The following is a 17,855-nucleotide window of genomic DNA, read 5'->3' as shown; positions in this document are numbered from 1 at the left end:
GGTTTTCCGTATCATGGTTTTTCGCATCAGGGGTTTCGCGACGGAGGCTTTAAGTAGGCGGAAGGGCGAGTCGGGGGCGACGAGGGGCCCACACCATAGGGCGGCGCGGCCCCCTTGGCCGCGCCGCCTTGTGGTCCGGCCACCTCGTGGCCTCACTTCGTATGCTCTTCGGTCTTCCGGAAGGTTCGTGGCAAAATAGGCCCCCGGGTCTTCGTTTCGTCCAATTCCGAGAATATTTCGTTACTAGGATTTCGAAACCAAAAACAGCAGTAAAACGGGAACTGGCACTTCGGCATCTTGTTAATAGGTTAGTTCCAGAAAATGCACGAATATGACATAAAGTGTGCATAAAACATGTAGGTATTATCAATAATATGGCATAGAACATAAGAAATTATCGATACGTCGGAGACGTATCAAGCATCCCCAAGCTTAGTTCTGCTCGTCCCGAGCAGGTAAAACGATAACAAAGATAATTTCTGAAGTGACATGCCATCATAACCTTGATCATACTATTTGTAAACATATGTAATGAATGCAGCGATCAAAACAATGGTAATGACATGAGTAAACAAGTGAATCATAAAGCAAAGACTTTTCATGAATAGTACTTCAAGACAAGCATCAATAAGTCTTGCATAAGAGTTAACTCATAAAGCAATAAATCAAAGTAATGGTATTGAAGCAACACAAAGGAAGATTAAGTTTCAGCGGTTGCTTTCAACTTGTAACATGTATATCTCATGGATAATTGTCAACATAGAGTAATATAACAAGTACAATATGCAAGTATGTAGGAATCAATGCATAGTTCACACAAGTGTTTGCTTCTTGAGGTGGAGAGATATAGGTGAACTGACTCAACATAAAAGTAAAAAGAATGGTCCTTCAAAGAGGAAAGCATCGATTGCTATATTTGTGCTAGAGCTTTTATTTTGAAAACATGAAACAATTTTGTCAACGGTAGTAATAAAGCATATGAGTTATGAAAGTTATATCTTACAAGTTGCAAGTCTCATGCATAGTATACTAATAGTGCCCGCACCTTGTCCTAATTAGCTTGGACTACCGGATCTTTGCAATGCACATGTTTTAACCAAGTGTCACAATGGGGTACCTCCATGCCGCCCGTACAAAGGTCTAAGGAGAAAGCTCGCATTTTGGATTTCTCGCTTTTGATTATTCTCAACTTAGACATCCATACCGGGACAACATGGACAACAGATAATAGACTCCTCTTTAATGCATAAGCATGTGGCAGCAATTATTATTCTCATATGAGATTGAGGATATATGTCCAAGACTGAAACTTCCACCATGAATCATGGCTTAAGTTAGCGGCCCAATGTTCTTCTCTAACAATATGCATGCTCCAACCATAAAGGTGGTAGATTTCTCTTACTTCAGACAAGACGGACATGCATAGCAACTCACATGATATTCAACAAAGAATAGTTGATGGCGTCCCCAGAAACATGGTTATCGCACAACAAGCAACTTAATAAGAGATAAAGTGCATAAGTACATATTCAATACCACAATAGTTTTTTAAGCTATTTGTCCCATGAGCTATATATTGCAAAGGTGAATGATGGAATTTTAAAGGTAGCACTCAAGCAATTTACTTTGGAATGGCTGGAAAATACCATGTAGTAGGTAGGTATGGTGGACACAAATGGCATAGTGGTTGGCTCAAGTATTTTGGATGCATGAGAAGTATTCCCTCTCGATACAAGGTTTAGGCTAGCAAGGTTATTTGAAACAAACACAAGGATGAACGGTACAGCAAAACTCACATAAAAGACATATTGGAAACATTATAAGACTCCATACCGTCTTCCTTGTTGTTCAAAACTCAATACTAGATGTTATCTAGACTCTAGAGAAACCAAATATGCAAACCAAATTAGCAAGCTCTAAGTATTTCTTCATTAATGGGTGCAAAGTATATGATGCAAGAGCTTAAACATGAGCACAACAATTGCCAATTATCAAATTATCCAAGACATTTTAGAGTTACTACATGTAGCATTTTCCAATTCCAACCATATAACAATTTAACGAAGAAGAAACTTCGCCATGAATACTACGAGTAGAGCCTAAGGACATATTTTTCCATATGCTACAGCGGAGCGTGTCTATCTCCCATAAAGTGAATGCTAGGATCCATTTTATTCAAACAAAACAAAAAACAAAAACAAACCGACGCTCCAAGCAAAGTACATAAGATGTGACGGAATAAAAATATAGTTTCAGGGGAGGAACCTGATAATGTTGTCGATGAAGAAGGGGATGCCTTGGGCATCCCCAAGTTTAGACGCTTGAGTATTCTTATAATATGCAGGGGTGAACCACCGGGGCATCCCCAAGCTTAGAGCTTTCACTCTCCTTGATCATATTGCATCATACTCCTCTCTTGATCCTTGAAAACTTCCTCCACACCAAACTCGAAACAACTCATTAGAGGGTTAGTGCATAATAAAGTTTCACATGTTCAGAGGTGACACAATCATTCTTAACACTTCTGGACATTGCATAAAGCTACTGGACATTAATGGATCAAAGAAATTCATCCAACATAGCGAAAGAGGCAATGCGAAATAAAAGACAGAATCTGTCAAAACAGAACAGTCCGTAAAGATGGATTTTATTAGGCCACCAGACCTGCTCAAATGAAAATTCTCAAATTGAATGAAAGTTGCGTACATATCTGAGGATCATGCACGTAAATTGGCTTAATTTTTCGAGCTACCTACAGGGAGGTAGACCCAGATTCGTGACAGCAAAGAAATCTGGAACTGCGCAGTAATCCAAATCTAGTACTTACTTTTCTATCAAAGACTTTACTTGGCACAACAAAACATAAAACTAAGATAAGGAGAGGTTGCTACAGTAGTAAACAACTTCCAAGACTCAAATATAAAACAAAAATACTGTAGTAAAAACATGGGTTGTCTCCCATAAGCGCTTTTCTTTAACGCCTTTCGCCTAGGCGCGTAAAGTGTAACTCAAGTGTTATCGAAGGGTGGTGCACCTACAGCGGGGTTTGGAGTTTTCTCAACCATGCATAGTATATTGGATACATAAGTTTCAGCGTCTCCCTTTTCATTAGTCTTGGGCTTGCTACTCTCATCAAACAAATTTTCAGGAACAAGCCAAGCATAGTTATTTTCTAGTGCATCATTCATAGCTAGGAGTTTACATGGTATTGGTGCTTTGATCTCCCCACCATCATTAGCGTTATTAGTGTACCTTATCCTATCCATATCCATTTTTTCAAGGAGACCAACAAAATTAGTATGAGAACCAAGCATATTAAATTTAGCAAAGACCTTTCTAGCCTCTCTTGCTAGACCACCAAATTCTCTAAGAAGGGTTTCTAAAACAAAATCTTTCTTTTCCCCCTCTTCCAAATCACCAAGTGTAAGAAACATGTGTTGGATTATAGGATTGAGATTAACAATTTCAGTTTCCAACAGGCGAACTAAAGCAGCAGCAGCAATTTCATAAGTAGGAGCAAGTTCTACCAAGTGTCTATCTTCAAAATCTTCAACAGTACTAACATGGGTGAAAAATTCTTCTATATTGTTCCTCCCAATTATAGAACCTTGTCCTACCGGTATGTTTTTTGTGGTAAAATTAAAAGGAAACATGATGAGTAAAGTAAATGCAAGTAAACTAATTTTTTTGTGTTTTTGATATAGCAAACAAGACAGTAAATAAAGTAAAGCTAGCAACTAATTTTTTTTGTGTTTTGATATAAGTGCAGCAAACAAAGTAGTAAATAAAGTAAAGCAAGACAAAAACAAAGTAAAGAGATTGGGAAGTGGAGACTCCCCTTGCAGCGTGTCTTGATCTCCCCGGCAACGGCGCCAGAAAAAGAGCTTGATGGCGTGTATTTCACACGTTCGTTGGGCAACCCCAAGAGGAAGGTATGATGCGCACGAGCAGCAAGTTTTCCCTCGAAAGAAACCAAGGTTTATCGAACCAGGAGGAGCCAAGAAGCACGTTGAAGGTTGATGGCGGCGGGATGTAGTGCGGCGCAACACTAGGGATTCCGGCGCCAACGTGGAACCCGCACAACACAACCAAAGTACTTTGCCCCAACGAAACAGATGAGGTTGTCAATCTCACCGGCTTGCTGTAACAAAGGATTAACCGAATTGTGTGGAAGATGATTGTTTGCGAGAGAAAACAAGAAAAACAAGTATCGCAGCAGATTTGTATTTCAAGTATTAAAGAATGGACCGGGGTCCACAGTTCACTAGAGGTGTCTCTCCCATAAGATAAAAGCATGTTGGGTGAACAAATTACAGTCGGGCAATTGACAAATAGAGAGAGCATAACAATGCACATACATGGCATGATAAGTATAGTGAGATTTAATTGGGCATTACGACAAAGTACATAGACCGCCATCCAACTCGCATCTATGCCTAAAAAGTCCACCTTCAGGTTATCGTCCGAACCCCTTCCAGTATTAAGTTGCAAAGCAACGGACAATTGCATTAAGTATGGTGCGTAATGTAATCAACAACTACATCCTCGGACATAGCGCCAATGTTTTATCCCTAGTGGCAACAAGCACAACACAACCTTAGAACTTTCTGTCATCGTCCCGGTGTCAATGCGAGCATGAACCCACTATCGAGCATAAATACTCCCTCTTGGAGTTAAAAGCAAAAACTTGGCCGAGCCTCTACTAGTAACGGAGAGCATGCAAGATCATAAACAACACATATGTAATAACTTGATAATTAACATAACATGGTATTCTCTATCCATCGGATCCCGACAAACACAACATAGAGTATTACAGATAGATGATCTTGATCATGTTAGGCAGCTCACAAGATCCAACAATGAAGCACAATGAGGAGAAGACAACCATCTAGCACTGCTATGGACCCATAGTCCAGGGGTGAACTACTCACTCATCACTCCGGAGGCGACCATGGCGGTGTAGAGTCCTCCGGGAGATGAATCCCCTCTCCGGCAGGGTGCCGGAGGAGATCTCCGTAATCCCCCGAGATGGGATCGGCGGCGGCGGCGTCTCGGCAAGGTTTTTCGTATCGTGGTTTTTCGCATCGGGGGTTTCGCGACGGAGGCTTTAAGTAGGCGGAAGGGCGCAGTCGGGGGCCGACGAGGGGCCCACACCACAGGGCGGCGCGGGCCCCCTTGGCCGCGCCGCCTTGTGGTCCGGCCACCTCGTGGCCCCACTTCGTATGCTCTTCGGTCTTCCGGAAGGTTCGTGGCAAAATAGGCCCCCGGGTCTTCGTTTCGTCCAATTCCGAGAATATTTCGTTACTAGGATTTCGAAACCAAAAACAGCAGAAAACGAGAACCGGCACTTCGGCATCTTGTTAATAGGTTAGTTCCAGAAAATGCACGAATATGACATAAAGTGTGCATAAAACATGTAGGTATTATCAATAATATGGCATAGAACATAAGAAATTATCGATACGTCGGAGACGTATCACTCTCAAGTATATCATGTTTAAGCTCTTGCATCATGTAGTTTAAACCTATTAGTGAAGAACTACCGTAGAGCTTGTTGAAATTTTGTTTGCATGATTGGTCTCTCTAAGGTCTAGATATTTTCTGGTAAAAGTGTTTGAGCAACAAGGAAGACAGTGTAGAGTTTTACAATGCTTGCAATATGTTCTTATGTAAGTTTTGTTGTACCGGTTCATACTTGTGTTTGCTTCAAACAACCTTGCTAGCCAAAGCCTTGTACTGAGAGGGAATGCTTCTCGTGCATCCAAAACCTTGAGCCAAAACCTATGCCATTTGTGTCCACCATAACTACCTACTATGTGGTATTTTTCTGCCATTCCAAGTAAATACTTCATGTGCTACCTTTAAACAATTCAAAAGTTATTATCTCTTATTTGTGTCAATGTTTTATAGCTCATGAGGAAGTATGTGGTGTTTTATCTTTCAATCTTGTTGGGCGGATCTTTCACCAATGGACTAGTGGCTCATCCGCTTATCCAATAATTTTGCAAAAAGAGTTGGCAACGGGGTTCCCAGCCCCAATTAATTAACCTTCACTAATAATTCTCTTCACATGTTTTGCCCTGATTCATCAGTAAGCGACTTAATTTTGCAAATAGACACTCCTCCATGGTGCCATTGCTTCTGTGTTACTGTTACTATTGCTCTCATATTACTGGTGCTTTCACATCACCCCTGTTACTAGTGCTTTTCCAGGTGCAGCTGAATTGACAACTCAGTTGTTAAGACTTATAAGTATTATTTGTCTCCCCTTGTGTCGAATCAATAAATTTGGGTTTTACTTCCCTCGAAGACTGTTGCGATCCCCTATACTTGTGGGTTATCAACCAGTTATAATCAATTACTTAATATGCTTGTGGTTAACCAAACCATGCCACCATTACATGACTAGAAACTCAATCCAACTTTGTTGTGATCCATATAATACTTAATTAGGAAACTCAATTGAAAACTGTAGTAAACCATAGAAGCAAATAGTTTCTACTTGAGATACTTATTATTTCCTAATTAACATGTTCTTCAAAAGTTATTCTTTTGAAGTATATAATAAGTAATCATCAACCATGCATTATAGGACTTAAAATTGATAACTGCTCTTTACTTATTATGCAACTACCATTCCTTGGTGTTTATGATTGTTATGATGCATTATACCACTTGTTTATGATACTAAGACAACCAAACCCTAATAAGAACCTCAATTGTGGAATACTCTAAAAGTGCAACAAACCCTAAACCAATCATTCCTACGCACTAATCCTAAATCATCGGGGTTAGGTCATGCTTAGAGCAATTACATCTCATACTTATGCATTATAGCATATTTGCCAATCTTTTAAACCTTGTCCTTACCGGACAATGATGCTATTTCAGAATTTGGAGTTATTCCGTATCGAAGTCCTTGACTGCATAATCTTGCTGTCAAGAAAGGCAAGTTCATCGCTTTCTCATGTCACTTTGAGTATTTTTATCAAATTACTTGCAAAGTACTATACTTATCACTCTGGCATGAAAAGCAAAAAGACTATTTTCATAACTATGAATATGACTATGTGATGGGCAATGGAACCATGGTATGAGTATGGTGGAGGTTCCATTGCAATGGGTTTATATCCATCTAGGATTAACAACAAATGTCATCCAGTGATTCTTGTGCCGTAAGACCCGTGTTAACCATAAGATCTGGAGTGGGACGGAGTAGTCAGTTGTATTTCTTCCTTTCGCACATCAACGGATGTGCTTACCATAGTCAGTTGTATCCCGAGGGAACAACCGGAGTGGGTGGAGAACCCTCAAATCCCCACGGTAATGTAGTCTATGATGGGTTGCAGAAAGCCGACGAAGGTATCGAGGTTGGATGATACCCAATGGGGTATGCTGACCGGCGGGGATATTAGTTGAGGTCGGATGATATCCAATGGATATGCTAACCGGTAAGGACCCAAGGTCGGAACTGCAACAAAGGATGGGTGTGCGGGGTCGCGAAGAAATGCAATGATTGGCTAGGACCTTATACCTGGCCCCATACCAAGGAAGTGTGGACAAGCTCATGACTTGGTTGAGCAACAAGGATAAGATCTCTTATGGGTAAAGCAACACACCTCTGCAGGGTGTATCAAATCGTGACCTGTCACTCATTGTTCCGGGGTTTGGAACTACCAACGCGGGCGGAAAGGAACTCCATGAAGTTCTAGACACCCGGTGAAGGCCGACGGACATAGTTCTTCTTCTTCAGAATAAAATCAACCTTTTGAAGAAATGATTACAAAAACTTGCATTGCCTATGAGTTTTTGGTCTATGGTTGTAGCTAGTGCATTAAACACCTCTTTCCTATAATGAACTTGTTGAGTGCGCTCGTACTCATCCCTCTTTGAATCTCCTGCTTAGATCTGAAGGCATTAAAGGAAGATCTACAATGCAACTCAAAGACTGAAGAGTCAACAACTACTTCAAGAGACAAGATTCTACCAGACGAGTCAAAGACCACATTCATCATGGAGAAAACCTAGATTAGTAGTAGAAGGGAACTAGCTCCCTACTCCTAACTCCTAATTAGCTAGAATCCAGTCTTAGTCTCTATAGCTAGTCATATCCTCTATAGATAGAGTTAGTGATAAGTTAGACTACATGTTCTTCTGGAGTTTATTTGCAGTTTTTACCCCATCGTAATGTAGGAGACTGTGCTGATCTTCTGTAAAGAGTCTGTGTGTAATTTTATAGACATGCCTTGGACCCGCAAATGTTTCTGTTGTACCACTCTGAGGGATGTAATACTAGTGGAACGATGTTTCATTGGTGTTATGTCAATGACTTGCATACTACATCATGCAGTGGTATGCTGGGTCACCACAGTCTCGCTGGAGCTCCGCTGCGGATTGTGTGCCATGTCCATGCTCGCAGCTCTCTGGACCTACGGTGCGTGGCCTCCCCTCACCGGAGTCCGTGGTGCGGCGGATCCGAGCGTTTGTTTTTTTTTTCTGAAGGAGTTGGTGATGTTGCGTGGCGTTCGAGTTGACGGAGCAAGGTGGAGGCTCTCTGGAATCGAGGATCGACGACTTCCTGTCCGCAAAGGGGCACTTCCGATCCAAGGTTTGAAGGGAGGTGTTGCGGCGGCGCTCCATCGGCACGTCTTGCTCGTCGTTGACGAACACGGGTCTAGCAGGGCTCTTTTGTATTTTTTTCCCTCTTTGTGCTGGATCTTTCTGTAAGAACTACGGTTTAATATTATGAGCACCTTTTCGCAAAATGGAACGGGAACGGCGGGCAGCGACGATGGTGCCCGATGCTAGAGGTCTCTGGTCGATGGTGGCGACCAAGAACTGGATCGTGTTTTCGTGAAAAGTTTTAGGGCACTGGTTGTGATTTTCAAGCCCCATGGTGTAATTTCTTTTGGCCTAAGGGGCAATGTGTAATCCTGTTACCAACATCATTGGTTAATGGATTAATATGAATTTCCAGAAAGAAACTACCCTACCCGCTGTCCGGGCCCCCTAGTGGTTGGAACATTATCCTGCATTTACACTTTGCTCCTTTTTAAGGACCGAATTGCGCACGCTAGCTAAGCGTTTCAGCAAGCCCTAGCCCAGCTGGAATCGTCAGAATTTTGGATAATGAGCGTCCGCGACGACGCCGACGACGACGACGCGCAGGCGGAGCTGCCAGCGCTCGTCGCCAGCCTGCGCCTGTACGGGGACACGCTGGAGTCGGTGGTGGAGCGCGTGCCGGCGGCGGACCTCGCCGCCACTGCCTGCGTCTCGCGCGAGTGGCTCCGCGCGGTGCGGTCCGCGCTGCGCCGCCGCCCGCGGCGCCCGCTGCTGCCCTGGCTCCTCGTACACCTCCACGGCAGACGCTGCCGTCGCCGGACATGCGCGTACGACCCCCACTCCGGCGCCTGGCTCACCGTGGAGGCCCCGCGGCAACCGGCCACGTCCTCCCCGCCGCCTTACGTGCGCGTCGTCCACGGCGCGCACGGGGACCGCGCCTGCGCGCTCACGGCCTCCAGCCTCGACGTCGCCGGCGACCCGCTCGGGACGTCCGCGCCCGTGTCCCTCAGTCCTCCCGGCGCGTGGCGCGCCGACCCGGTGCTCGCCGCGGTGGGCGACCGCCTGGTGGCCCTCGGCGGCGCGTGCCAGCTGCTCGCCGCCCCCGAGGACACCGGGGTCGAGGTCCACGAAGGCGGGAGCTGGGCCGCCTGCGGCCCGATGCCGGCGGAGCTCCGGGAGTCGGCCGCGGCGACGTGGCTCTCGGTGGCGGCGACGGAGCAGCGAGTGTACGTCGCGGACAGAACCACCGGGTGGGCGAGCTGGTTCGACCCGTCGAAGCGGCGGTGGGGCTCCACACGTCGCCTCAGGCCGGACGCAGGCGTCTCCACCTGGGGCATCGCGCCCGGCCGCGCCGGCGCCGGTCTCGTCTTGTTCGGAGCGAAGCGCTGCCGTGGGGACGAAGCAAATGCTACTACTGCTAAGAGCGAAGTGATCGTCCAGACATGGGAGGTGGACGGCGATGCTCTGGACCTGTCCCCCAGCGGCGCCATGGCCATGCCGACCGAGATGTCGGGGAGGCTCTTCCCCCGCGAGGACGACGACGACGACGAGGTTCTTGTGTCGATCGGGGTGTGCGGCAACGCCGTCGGAGGGTACGTGTACAACGCGGCGGCGCCGGCCAACGGCGCCGTGTTCTACGAGATGCAGGAGGGCAGCGGCGTGGTGGAGCGGTGGGAGTGGGTGCCGTCGGCGCCGTTGCTTCCCGCCGAGCCGCTGGGCCGCGCCGTCGTCGCGTGCTCTCCGGTGGCGGTCGACATGCTGTCTCGAAGACTGCCACTTGTGGGCCCATAACATGAACTAGACTGAACAGCCACGCTCTGCCTGGCCGCGCGCCTATATTTTGTTCCGACACAACGTGTGTATCCTATCTCTACAAGCATTTTCGAAAAACTGCGATAGATTTTAAGATTGACGAAATCGATGTTGATGAAACTAATCCGATAAAACTTAAAATGTCAAATCTACAATTTAAGGCGTCAAAGATGTCGCTACTTTTCTACACATATTTGTTCTGAGCCCATGCACCTGCTGATCAATCCTACTCCCTCCGTCCACAAATAAGTGGACGTGTGCGGTTTCCAAGAGACCTTAAATTTTTTGTAAAAAAATATTCCTTCAATTAATCTAATCATTAATTAAAAAGATGCTTTGATTTAGGTGCTAGTAAATGTTGTGCATGCTAGTAACCAATAAAACAACATTGAGAAACCAAAAATGATTAATGGGGACTGAAATCAAGGCATGTACTAGGGGTCTAAATGTAAAAAGTGTACCAAAATGTCTAGATGTACACTTATTTGTGGATTTCTTAGAAAGCTAGATGTGCACTTATTTGTGGACGAAGGAAGTAGTTATGTTTCCGACGCAACGTGACTGGTGGGGTATGAGACAGGGGTCCAGGTCCATTGCTCACAATGACGAGTTCTCCAGCAGCTCCAACTCATTAACGCCAACGCGATGGTCACCCATATACAAACAATCATAGAAGGGACCAGCCGTTGCATCTCTAAAATCCTGCTCATCAATCCTAGTTTTATTTGTACGTTTACTAGTACAAAAACAGCGAACCCTGGGTTCAGTGGACACAACATATATTTTGTTCCGACTTCCGACACAACATGTATATTCTATCTCTACGAGCATTTTCGGAAGACTGTTTTCAAAAGTATAATCCGATAGATTTTAAGATTGATGAAATGTTTCAGTTTTTATAAAACCTGAAGTGTCAAATCTACAATTTAAGGTGTCAAAGATGTCACTGCTTTTCTAACCATTCAATCACATATTTATTGTGACTTGATGCAGCTGCTGATCAATCCTAGTTATGTTTCCGACACAACGCGGCTGGCGTGGTACAAATCCGGGGTCCATTGGTCACAACGACGTTCTCCACCAGCTCCAACTCATTAACACCAATGCGATGTTTGAAACAATCAATAGGAGGGACCAGCCATTGCATCTCTAAAATCCTGCTCATCAATCCTACTGTTTTTACTTTCTCCGTTCACTAGTATAAAATGTTTTAGATATTTTTAAAGTAGACTAGATATAAAATAAAAAAGAGTGAACCTACATATTAAAAATAGACTAGATACGAATAAAAGTGAGTGGACCTATAAAATAGGTTAATCGCCTATAAAACTGTACGAAGCTACTAGAAAAACAACTAGCCGTGGGTTCGGTGGACATAAAACTTGATACCCGAAGCCCGAACCCGAATCACCCGTGGCCAAACCCAATGTACCTGAACCTGACACACCCGAACGTGGCAACATCAAAAACTCGATTTACATTCGGGAAACTCAAGTTTCATACCACAATATCCGAATAACCTGATAAACCTGAAGTGAATTCACGGCCCAGCAAATACAATAATCCTAGACCTACGGAAACTATCCTACGGATTGGGCTTACGGGCTGACGTGGTGGCTGATGTTTGGTTCTGGTTTTTTCCATTCCTTAAAATGTGGAGCACGTACTGACCTGGTGTGCCTGGAGGTGGTTGTCCGTAAAAAATTTTTTGTAGGTTCCGTCCGTAGATGTAGCATTGCTCCAGCAAATAACCCTTGAGGAGGAGGAGGTTCTTCTGTCGAAGGGTACATTGCTTCTCCAATATAGCTCCACCTCACTAGACACCAACGAATTGTCACCCACCCACAAACAATCATTGGGACGGACCAGCTAGCTGCTGCATCTCTAAAACCTGCTGGTCAATCCTAGATTCCTAGTTCTTGAATTATACAGTGTAAGAAATTTAAGCAGAATTGTAGTTGGCACTTGAACTCAACAGCGTGGGAATTTACGTCATTATTAAGTTTTCTATAGTACGTTAAATAAAAAGAAAACTCTATTCCTCAGCCGGCTGTAGCTCCATACGGCTTACGAATCTCTCCCCCACGATCTGTTTTCTCGTCAGCTAGCCTGCCTGGATGGCCAACACCACTGCTCCTTCACCTATTTAAGTGTTTTTATGACCTACCAACTAACATGTCCATATCTAAAAAAAAAACTAACATGTTAATAACACTACAATTTATGTTCCCAGAAACAGAAGTCGACCAAAACACTTAAATAAACCAAATGTTCATACATCATAACACAAACAAAGTTATTTTTGTTCAATAAGAGGCAACCAAATCTTTTTTTCATTTCACAGAGACTGGGGGAGAGTAGCTTTTCTGTGATTTGGTTGACCGTGTGAAGTGTAAGGAAAAGTATATGCATGCGGGCAATCAAAACAATGTAACTTGTTGCAAATAGTCCAACGGAGTAAACAAACTCAAGGCTTCGACATGATAGAGAAGAAATCTAACTAAAAGAACAAAGATACTAATAGATCAAAACTAAAAAACGTGGCATGTTGCAACCATATGTAACCCGGCATACTGAAATTTTCTTACCTTACTGGATGACATAAAGGGAATATTTCACACCATGTATAGAAGTAGATAAGGTCTGTCTCATAGCTAGTTTAAGTCTTACATGATTCTAGGTTCTCTCCCTATCAACGGAGAGGATATATTTACAAAGGCATGCTTCTAGATTACTGTAGTGACACATGCATCGAGTTGATACGATGGTAAGGAACATAGTTCAACAGTAGTTTGGAGGTGCCGCAGCAAAGGCATCACATTAGCTTGACAGCATATCATAGAGCCCGAAGGGAATAGCAGCAGGTGTCAAAACGATGAGCTTATCTCGTTAGCTCGATGCAAATTTTTTTAGGGAGGGTTTAGATGCAGAAAAAATAGCATTTCGCCTCCCAAAACAATGACATTTTATCTTTCGCCCCCCTGATTGTTGGTGAAGCTCCACCACTGTCGATGATGTAGAAAGTAAGGCACGCTTGGTAGCAGCGGACATCGAGGTAAACTGCTGCGATACGATACTAAATAGATCTTCAGCCGGTCCATGTCAGCGGAGCTTACAAGAGGAACCATGCACGCAGATAGGTATGTACATATTAGGATCTGTGTAGACAGATACAGCAAGAGAGAACACAAAATATTAGCAAGGCGGTTTGTAAGCTAAAGAACTAATAATACTCGAAGAGAAAGCATGTCATGATAGGAGGAATGAGGTACATACAGAATAATTGCAGGGCATCAATGCGAATTTGTAGAGCGTCTATGAAGGAACTAAGCAATACCTTGTCCAAATACTACGTGTGCAGGCATAGCTGACCAGTTCATACACCTTGGGTTTCTTGATCACACTACCTAACTTGGTATTAGTGGTAGAAAAAAAGGGAAATGCCAGGATGAACCCGGATGCATATGCACCCGGTTTCACCAATTCTGAAAAATTTGCTATTTGAAAATCTCAAAAAATTGAAAAAAAAAATTTATCTACATATCATGTTGATATTTACTTGCGTAAGTTTTCATGAAAAAATTCAGTTATATGTGGCCTACACGAAAATGACAAAAATGTCCAAATGACACTAACGATTGGTTGTGCATTGTTTTTGAAAATACGAAATTTCATTTTCACATTTATGTGTAGGTTACACATGGCCGTTTTTATGCCGAAATCCACACAAATAAGTGTCAACATAGGGTATACGTGAAAAAAATATTTCAAAATTTTCCAAAACTTTAAAATAGATTTTTTTGGAATTTTCAATATAGGGTGCACATGCACCCGGGTGTAATTCGTCCGCCTCTCTAAAAGGCTAATACAACAGAATGAATGCACGATAAGTAATCTTCGGCGACCAATTGTTATGGGCACATGGAACAACTGCCATTCACATGGGCAAAGTTCGTAGGAGGCAAGAGTATCTCCAGCCGTCCCTGCAGGCACCCTCCTCAAAGCTAAAAAAGGCGAAGAAAGATGTGAAACCCACAAAATTAGAATTTATAATGCATGGAGGTATTTTTTGCAAAATATACATGCCACGCAAGCCTGATAGGAGGACCCGCATGTCAGTTTCATGATTAATTCATCCGAATCAATGTATTTTGTCATGTGTTAGTGATGAAGTGTTGTTTTTTGAAACGCTAACATAGATTGATGGCTTTTTAAACCCTGGTAGTTACTTTTATATATTTTTATGTCCTTTGGACCGTGGAGCCCAAGTGTTCTTGGGACAACAATGAACCACATTAAAAATGAGCCAATAAGATTAACATTGCAATATTTTACGTCTATATGGTGTTGTATTGGTAACCCCTCTGTCCTAAATTCTACTCCAAGCCGTGAAGAAGAGGTAAGCAAATGATATTTCACATGAAAACATTTTTCCTCGAAATAAAAAGACAAAATTTTAGGAAACGGGCGATTCTTCAAGGTAATGCAGAAACCAAAGTTCCATATACTTTCTCTGTTTCATATTAATAACTGCTGAATTTTTTTGATTCATATATTTCTACGAACGAAAAGCGCGTGTCCGTGTCAATTATTAATATGAAATGGAGGAGCACCTTTTAGAGAAAAATGCAAGCCAAAATGTTTTTTTAAGCACAACAAGCACATAAAAGCCCATGTTAGGCCCATGCCAGGCCTCCGATCCCACGAATAAACCCTAAGCCGATTAAAAAGGCCTTTGATCCCACACGATCTTGGCGACAGAGAGGTTCACGGGCGGTGCGGCGACACCGCAGGAGAAGACGCCGGCCGGCATCCGCACCACCGCCGCCGCCGTCATTTTCTCAAGCGCCTGCATCCTCCTCAAGGCCTGTGGTCTCTCTTTTTTCCTCCTCCTCGCCTGAACCCTCCTTTTCGCTCCGCTGCATTTCTTTCTCCTCATGTGTCGTGAATAGCGAGTCGGGCGGTAGGATTACATTTTCCGCTCGATTTTTTTCTGTAAGAGATCTCGATATACTAGTATGCTTTTGAACCCTAGGTGGGATGTGCGCATGCGGCTCAGCTGTGTGGCTCGATTTGGCTTGGGTGGTTTTGGGCAAAAGTTCTCCTGAGATAACTTTCTGCTAAAATCAACGAAATGCTTATTTGTAAAAGTGACGAATTTCTTGACATGCAAGCTTCTCGTGCAAAGACCGAATCGAATCACCTTGCTGCTTTGCTGCTCTTTAATTTTCACTCAATTTCACTTTAAGAGATTTATGTATACTGCTATGCCTCAGAACCCTAAGTGGGATGTGCGTGCGGCTCGGCTGTGTGGCTCCAACTGGCTTTGGGGCTTTGAGCAGGAATTAGTTTGGGTGCTCCTCGTACCTCGCACTATGATTTACAGATGGAAATGACTACCGAGCTGAAAAATCCTTGAATATTAGTGTATCGTACTGCTACCTGTATTTTATTGGTTGGGCATTGTTGTTAAAAGACCTACAACTATGGATGTTTTATTTTGTGTGTATTACCTGGCAAAATGCAGTAGCATCCGTCACCATTTCTCTACCATGCTGTGAAGATACAGATGGGTTTCACTGCCACGTTTTTTTTTTCTAACCAGGCATTTGCCAATTAGAAGTACTATTTTTTCTGTGCATGTTATTATCTTGTCCTAGTATAACAATCTGCTGAAATCAATTGAGTCGAGTTCCTTATTTGTACAACTGTTAAACAAATTTCTTAATATGGAAGTCATATACACGATATGGAGAATAACATGTGCTAATCCATGGCCCTAGCATGCTATATGCGTTTTCCATCTCTTATTTAATTCATCTTTCTAATACTGTGTGCCTTAATATATTGTGCTCTGCAGATAGTTTGCCATCATGCAAAGCCCGAGCAAAATTTCTGACCCCTCTATGTCTAACCCCCCTGGTGTGGCGGGGCTCCAGGGTTGGGCTGAGCTCCCAGATCACCTGCTCCACTCCATTATTCCTCTGTTGGGATCCTTTATTGACCTCACTGCGTTTGCTAGCACATGCCCTTCTTGGCGTGCTGCCTTCTCATCATACCCGTCCAAATCAACCTTTTGCACGGTACTCCCGCCTCTCCTCGTCCGGCCCAATATCCGTGTCCAAGCTCCCCATCTCCCTTCTAGCAATGGTCGTCACAAGCTACGCACATGCAATGTCATTGATATGGCCAACCAGAACAAATCCCTTCGCTGCCAGATTCCTCAAGTCACTTTTCAGAAGATGCATTTTGCTGGCTCTTCATATGGGCATCTCATCTGCTGCCGCCAAGGAAAATGTCTCATTGTTGATGTGTTCACTGGTGCCGAGGTTTCACCTCCAGTTCTCCCGTTCAGTGGTGACCCTGAGGAGGAGTTCTACTTTGGTAGCACCCTGACAGCTCCCCTTGCATCACCCAACTGCCATCTCCTTATCAGTACCCAATCCTCCCTGTTTGATTGGCCGGTCGGAAGCGACTCTTGGTCTGAACTCAAGCTTTCTGATGCACGCATTGATCAGATTGTGGAATTTAATGGTCAATTCATAGCCATGGATTATTTTCAGAGGATCTACACTCTACAGTTAGCCCCCCAGCTTGGCCTACAGGAGATAACAACCAAGTGGTGGGATGACATGACTGAATGTCCATATTTAAGGCCGTGGTTGGCAGTCTGTGGTGACATGCTTCTCATCGTTGACCATTATGTAAGCTGGTCATTTGGAGCACCAGTCCTTTATAAACCCTACCGGCTTGACATGTCAGCCAAACCTGCAAAATGGGTGGAGGTGAAGAAGCTGGACAACTGGGCACTCTTTGTAGGTGGTGATGTGAGGAGCCCGCCGTTTTCTTGCTTGAGCCCGGAACAGTGGGGAGGGAGCAGCAACCGCTTGTACTACGCCCATTATTCTCAACCTTGGAGTGTACATGGCTTGGGTGAAGACGCGGATGCTGTTTGGGATCCTTCCACGGACCCCGATCTTGTGTACAAGAGAAACTGGTACGGCCAGCTGCAGGCCTTCTGGGTGTACCCAAGCATGTTCTACTCCGATGGTCAGTGACCGTCAATGAGCAGTTATTTGTTGCTGCTTTACTGGCTTCTTGGGTGAAGACTTTTTTTTTGGCTTTGTAAAATAATGTTCGTGCTGGTAGTCGAGCTGAAGCTTTTGCAGTTACTTCGTCTTTCAGTTTGCTGTTTAATCTTTTCACTGGATGGATATGTACTGAACTAGTTGTTGCTCTGCTATGCTGGAGTTAACAACTTAAGTGCCTCCCCTGTTTCTGCATGACTTGTGCTCTTATTAAAATCTTATTGATCTTTTTAAATTTGACAAGTCAAATTCACTAGGTGTGTGTCCTTTTAAATTTACCAGGTGCGTGTGTGTGTGTGTGGATAAGGCATTCTTCCTCGGTTGCATGTTTGTTGTTGCCACCTCAACATGATGGCATGTAAATAACGTTGAAATGTATAATTGTGTTGT

General features: G+C 43.9%; 2 protein-coding genes across 2 annotated transcripts; both read left to right on the top strand.

The window, feature by feature from the left end:
- The first annotated feature begins 9,132 nt into the window (after positions 1 to 9,132).
- On the top strand, positions 9,133 to 10,455 carry LOC124703890 (F-box/kelch-repeat protein At1g23390-like). The gene has a single exon (XM_047236134.1). The coding sequence runs from the start codon at positions 9,133 to 9,135 to the stop codon at positions 10,354 to 10,356; it is 1,224 nt and encodes a 407-aa protein (XP_047092090.1). The 3' UTR covers positions 10,357 to 10,455.
- A 5,795-nt stretch (positions 10,456 to 16,250) lies between these two features.
- LOC124667349 lies at positions 16,251 to 17,639 on the top strand. The gene has a single exon (XM_047204646.1). It carries the CDS (start codon positions 16,251 to 16,253, stop codon positions 17,433 to 17,435), a length of 1,185 nt encoding a protein of 394 aa, XP_047060602.1. The 3' UTR covers positions 17,436 to 17,639.
- The last annotated feature ends 216 nt before the right edge of the window (positions 17,640 to 17,855 follow it).

The sequence above is a fragment of the Lolium rigidum genome, chromosome 1 (genome assembly GCF_022539505.1).
Source record: "Lolium rigidum isolate FL_2022 chromosome 1, APGP_CSIRO_Lrig_0.1, whole genome shotgun sequence".
Taxonomy (NCBI): Eukaryota; Viridiplantae; Streptophyta; class Magnoliopsida; order Poales; family Poaceae; genus Lolium; species Lolium rigidum.
Note: the sequence above shows the minus strand (reverse complement) of the source record. Positions and strands in the feature narration are given on the sequence as shown.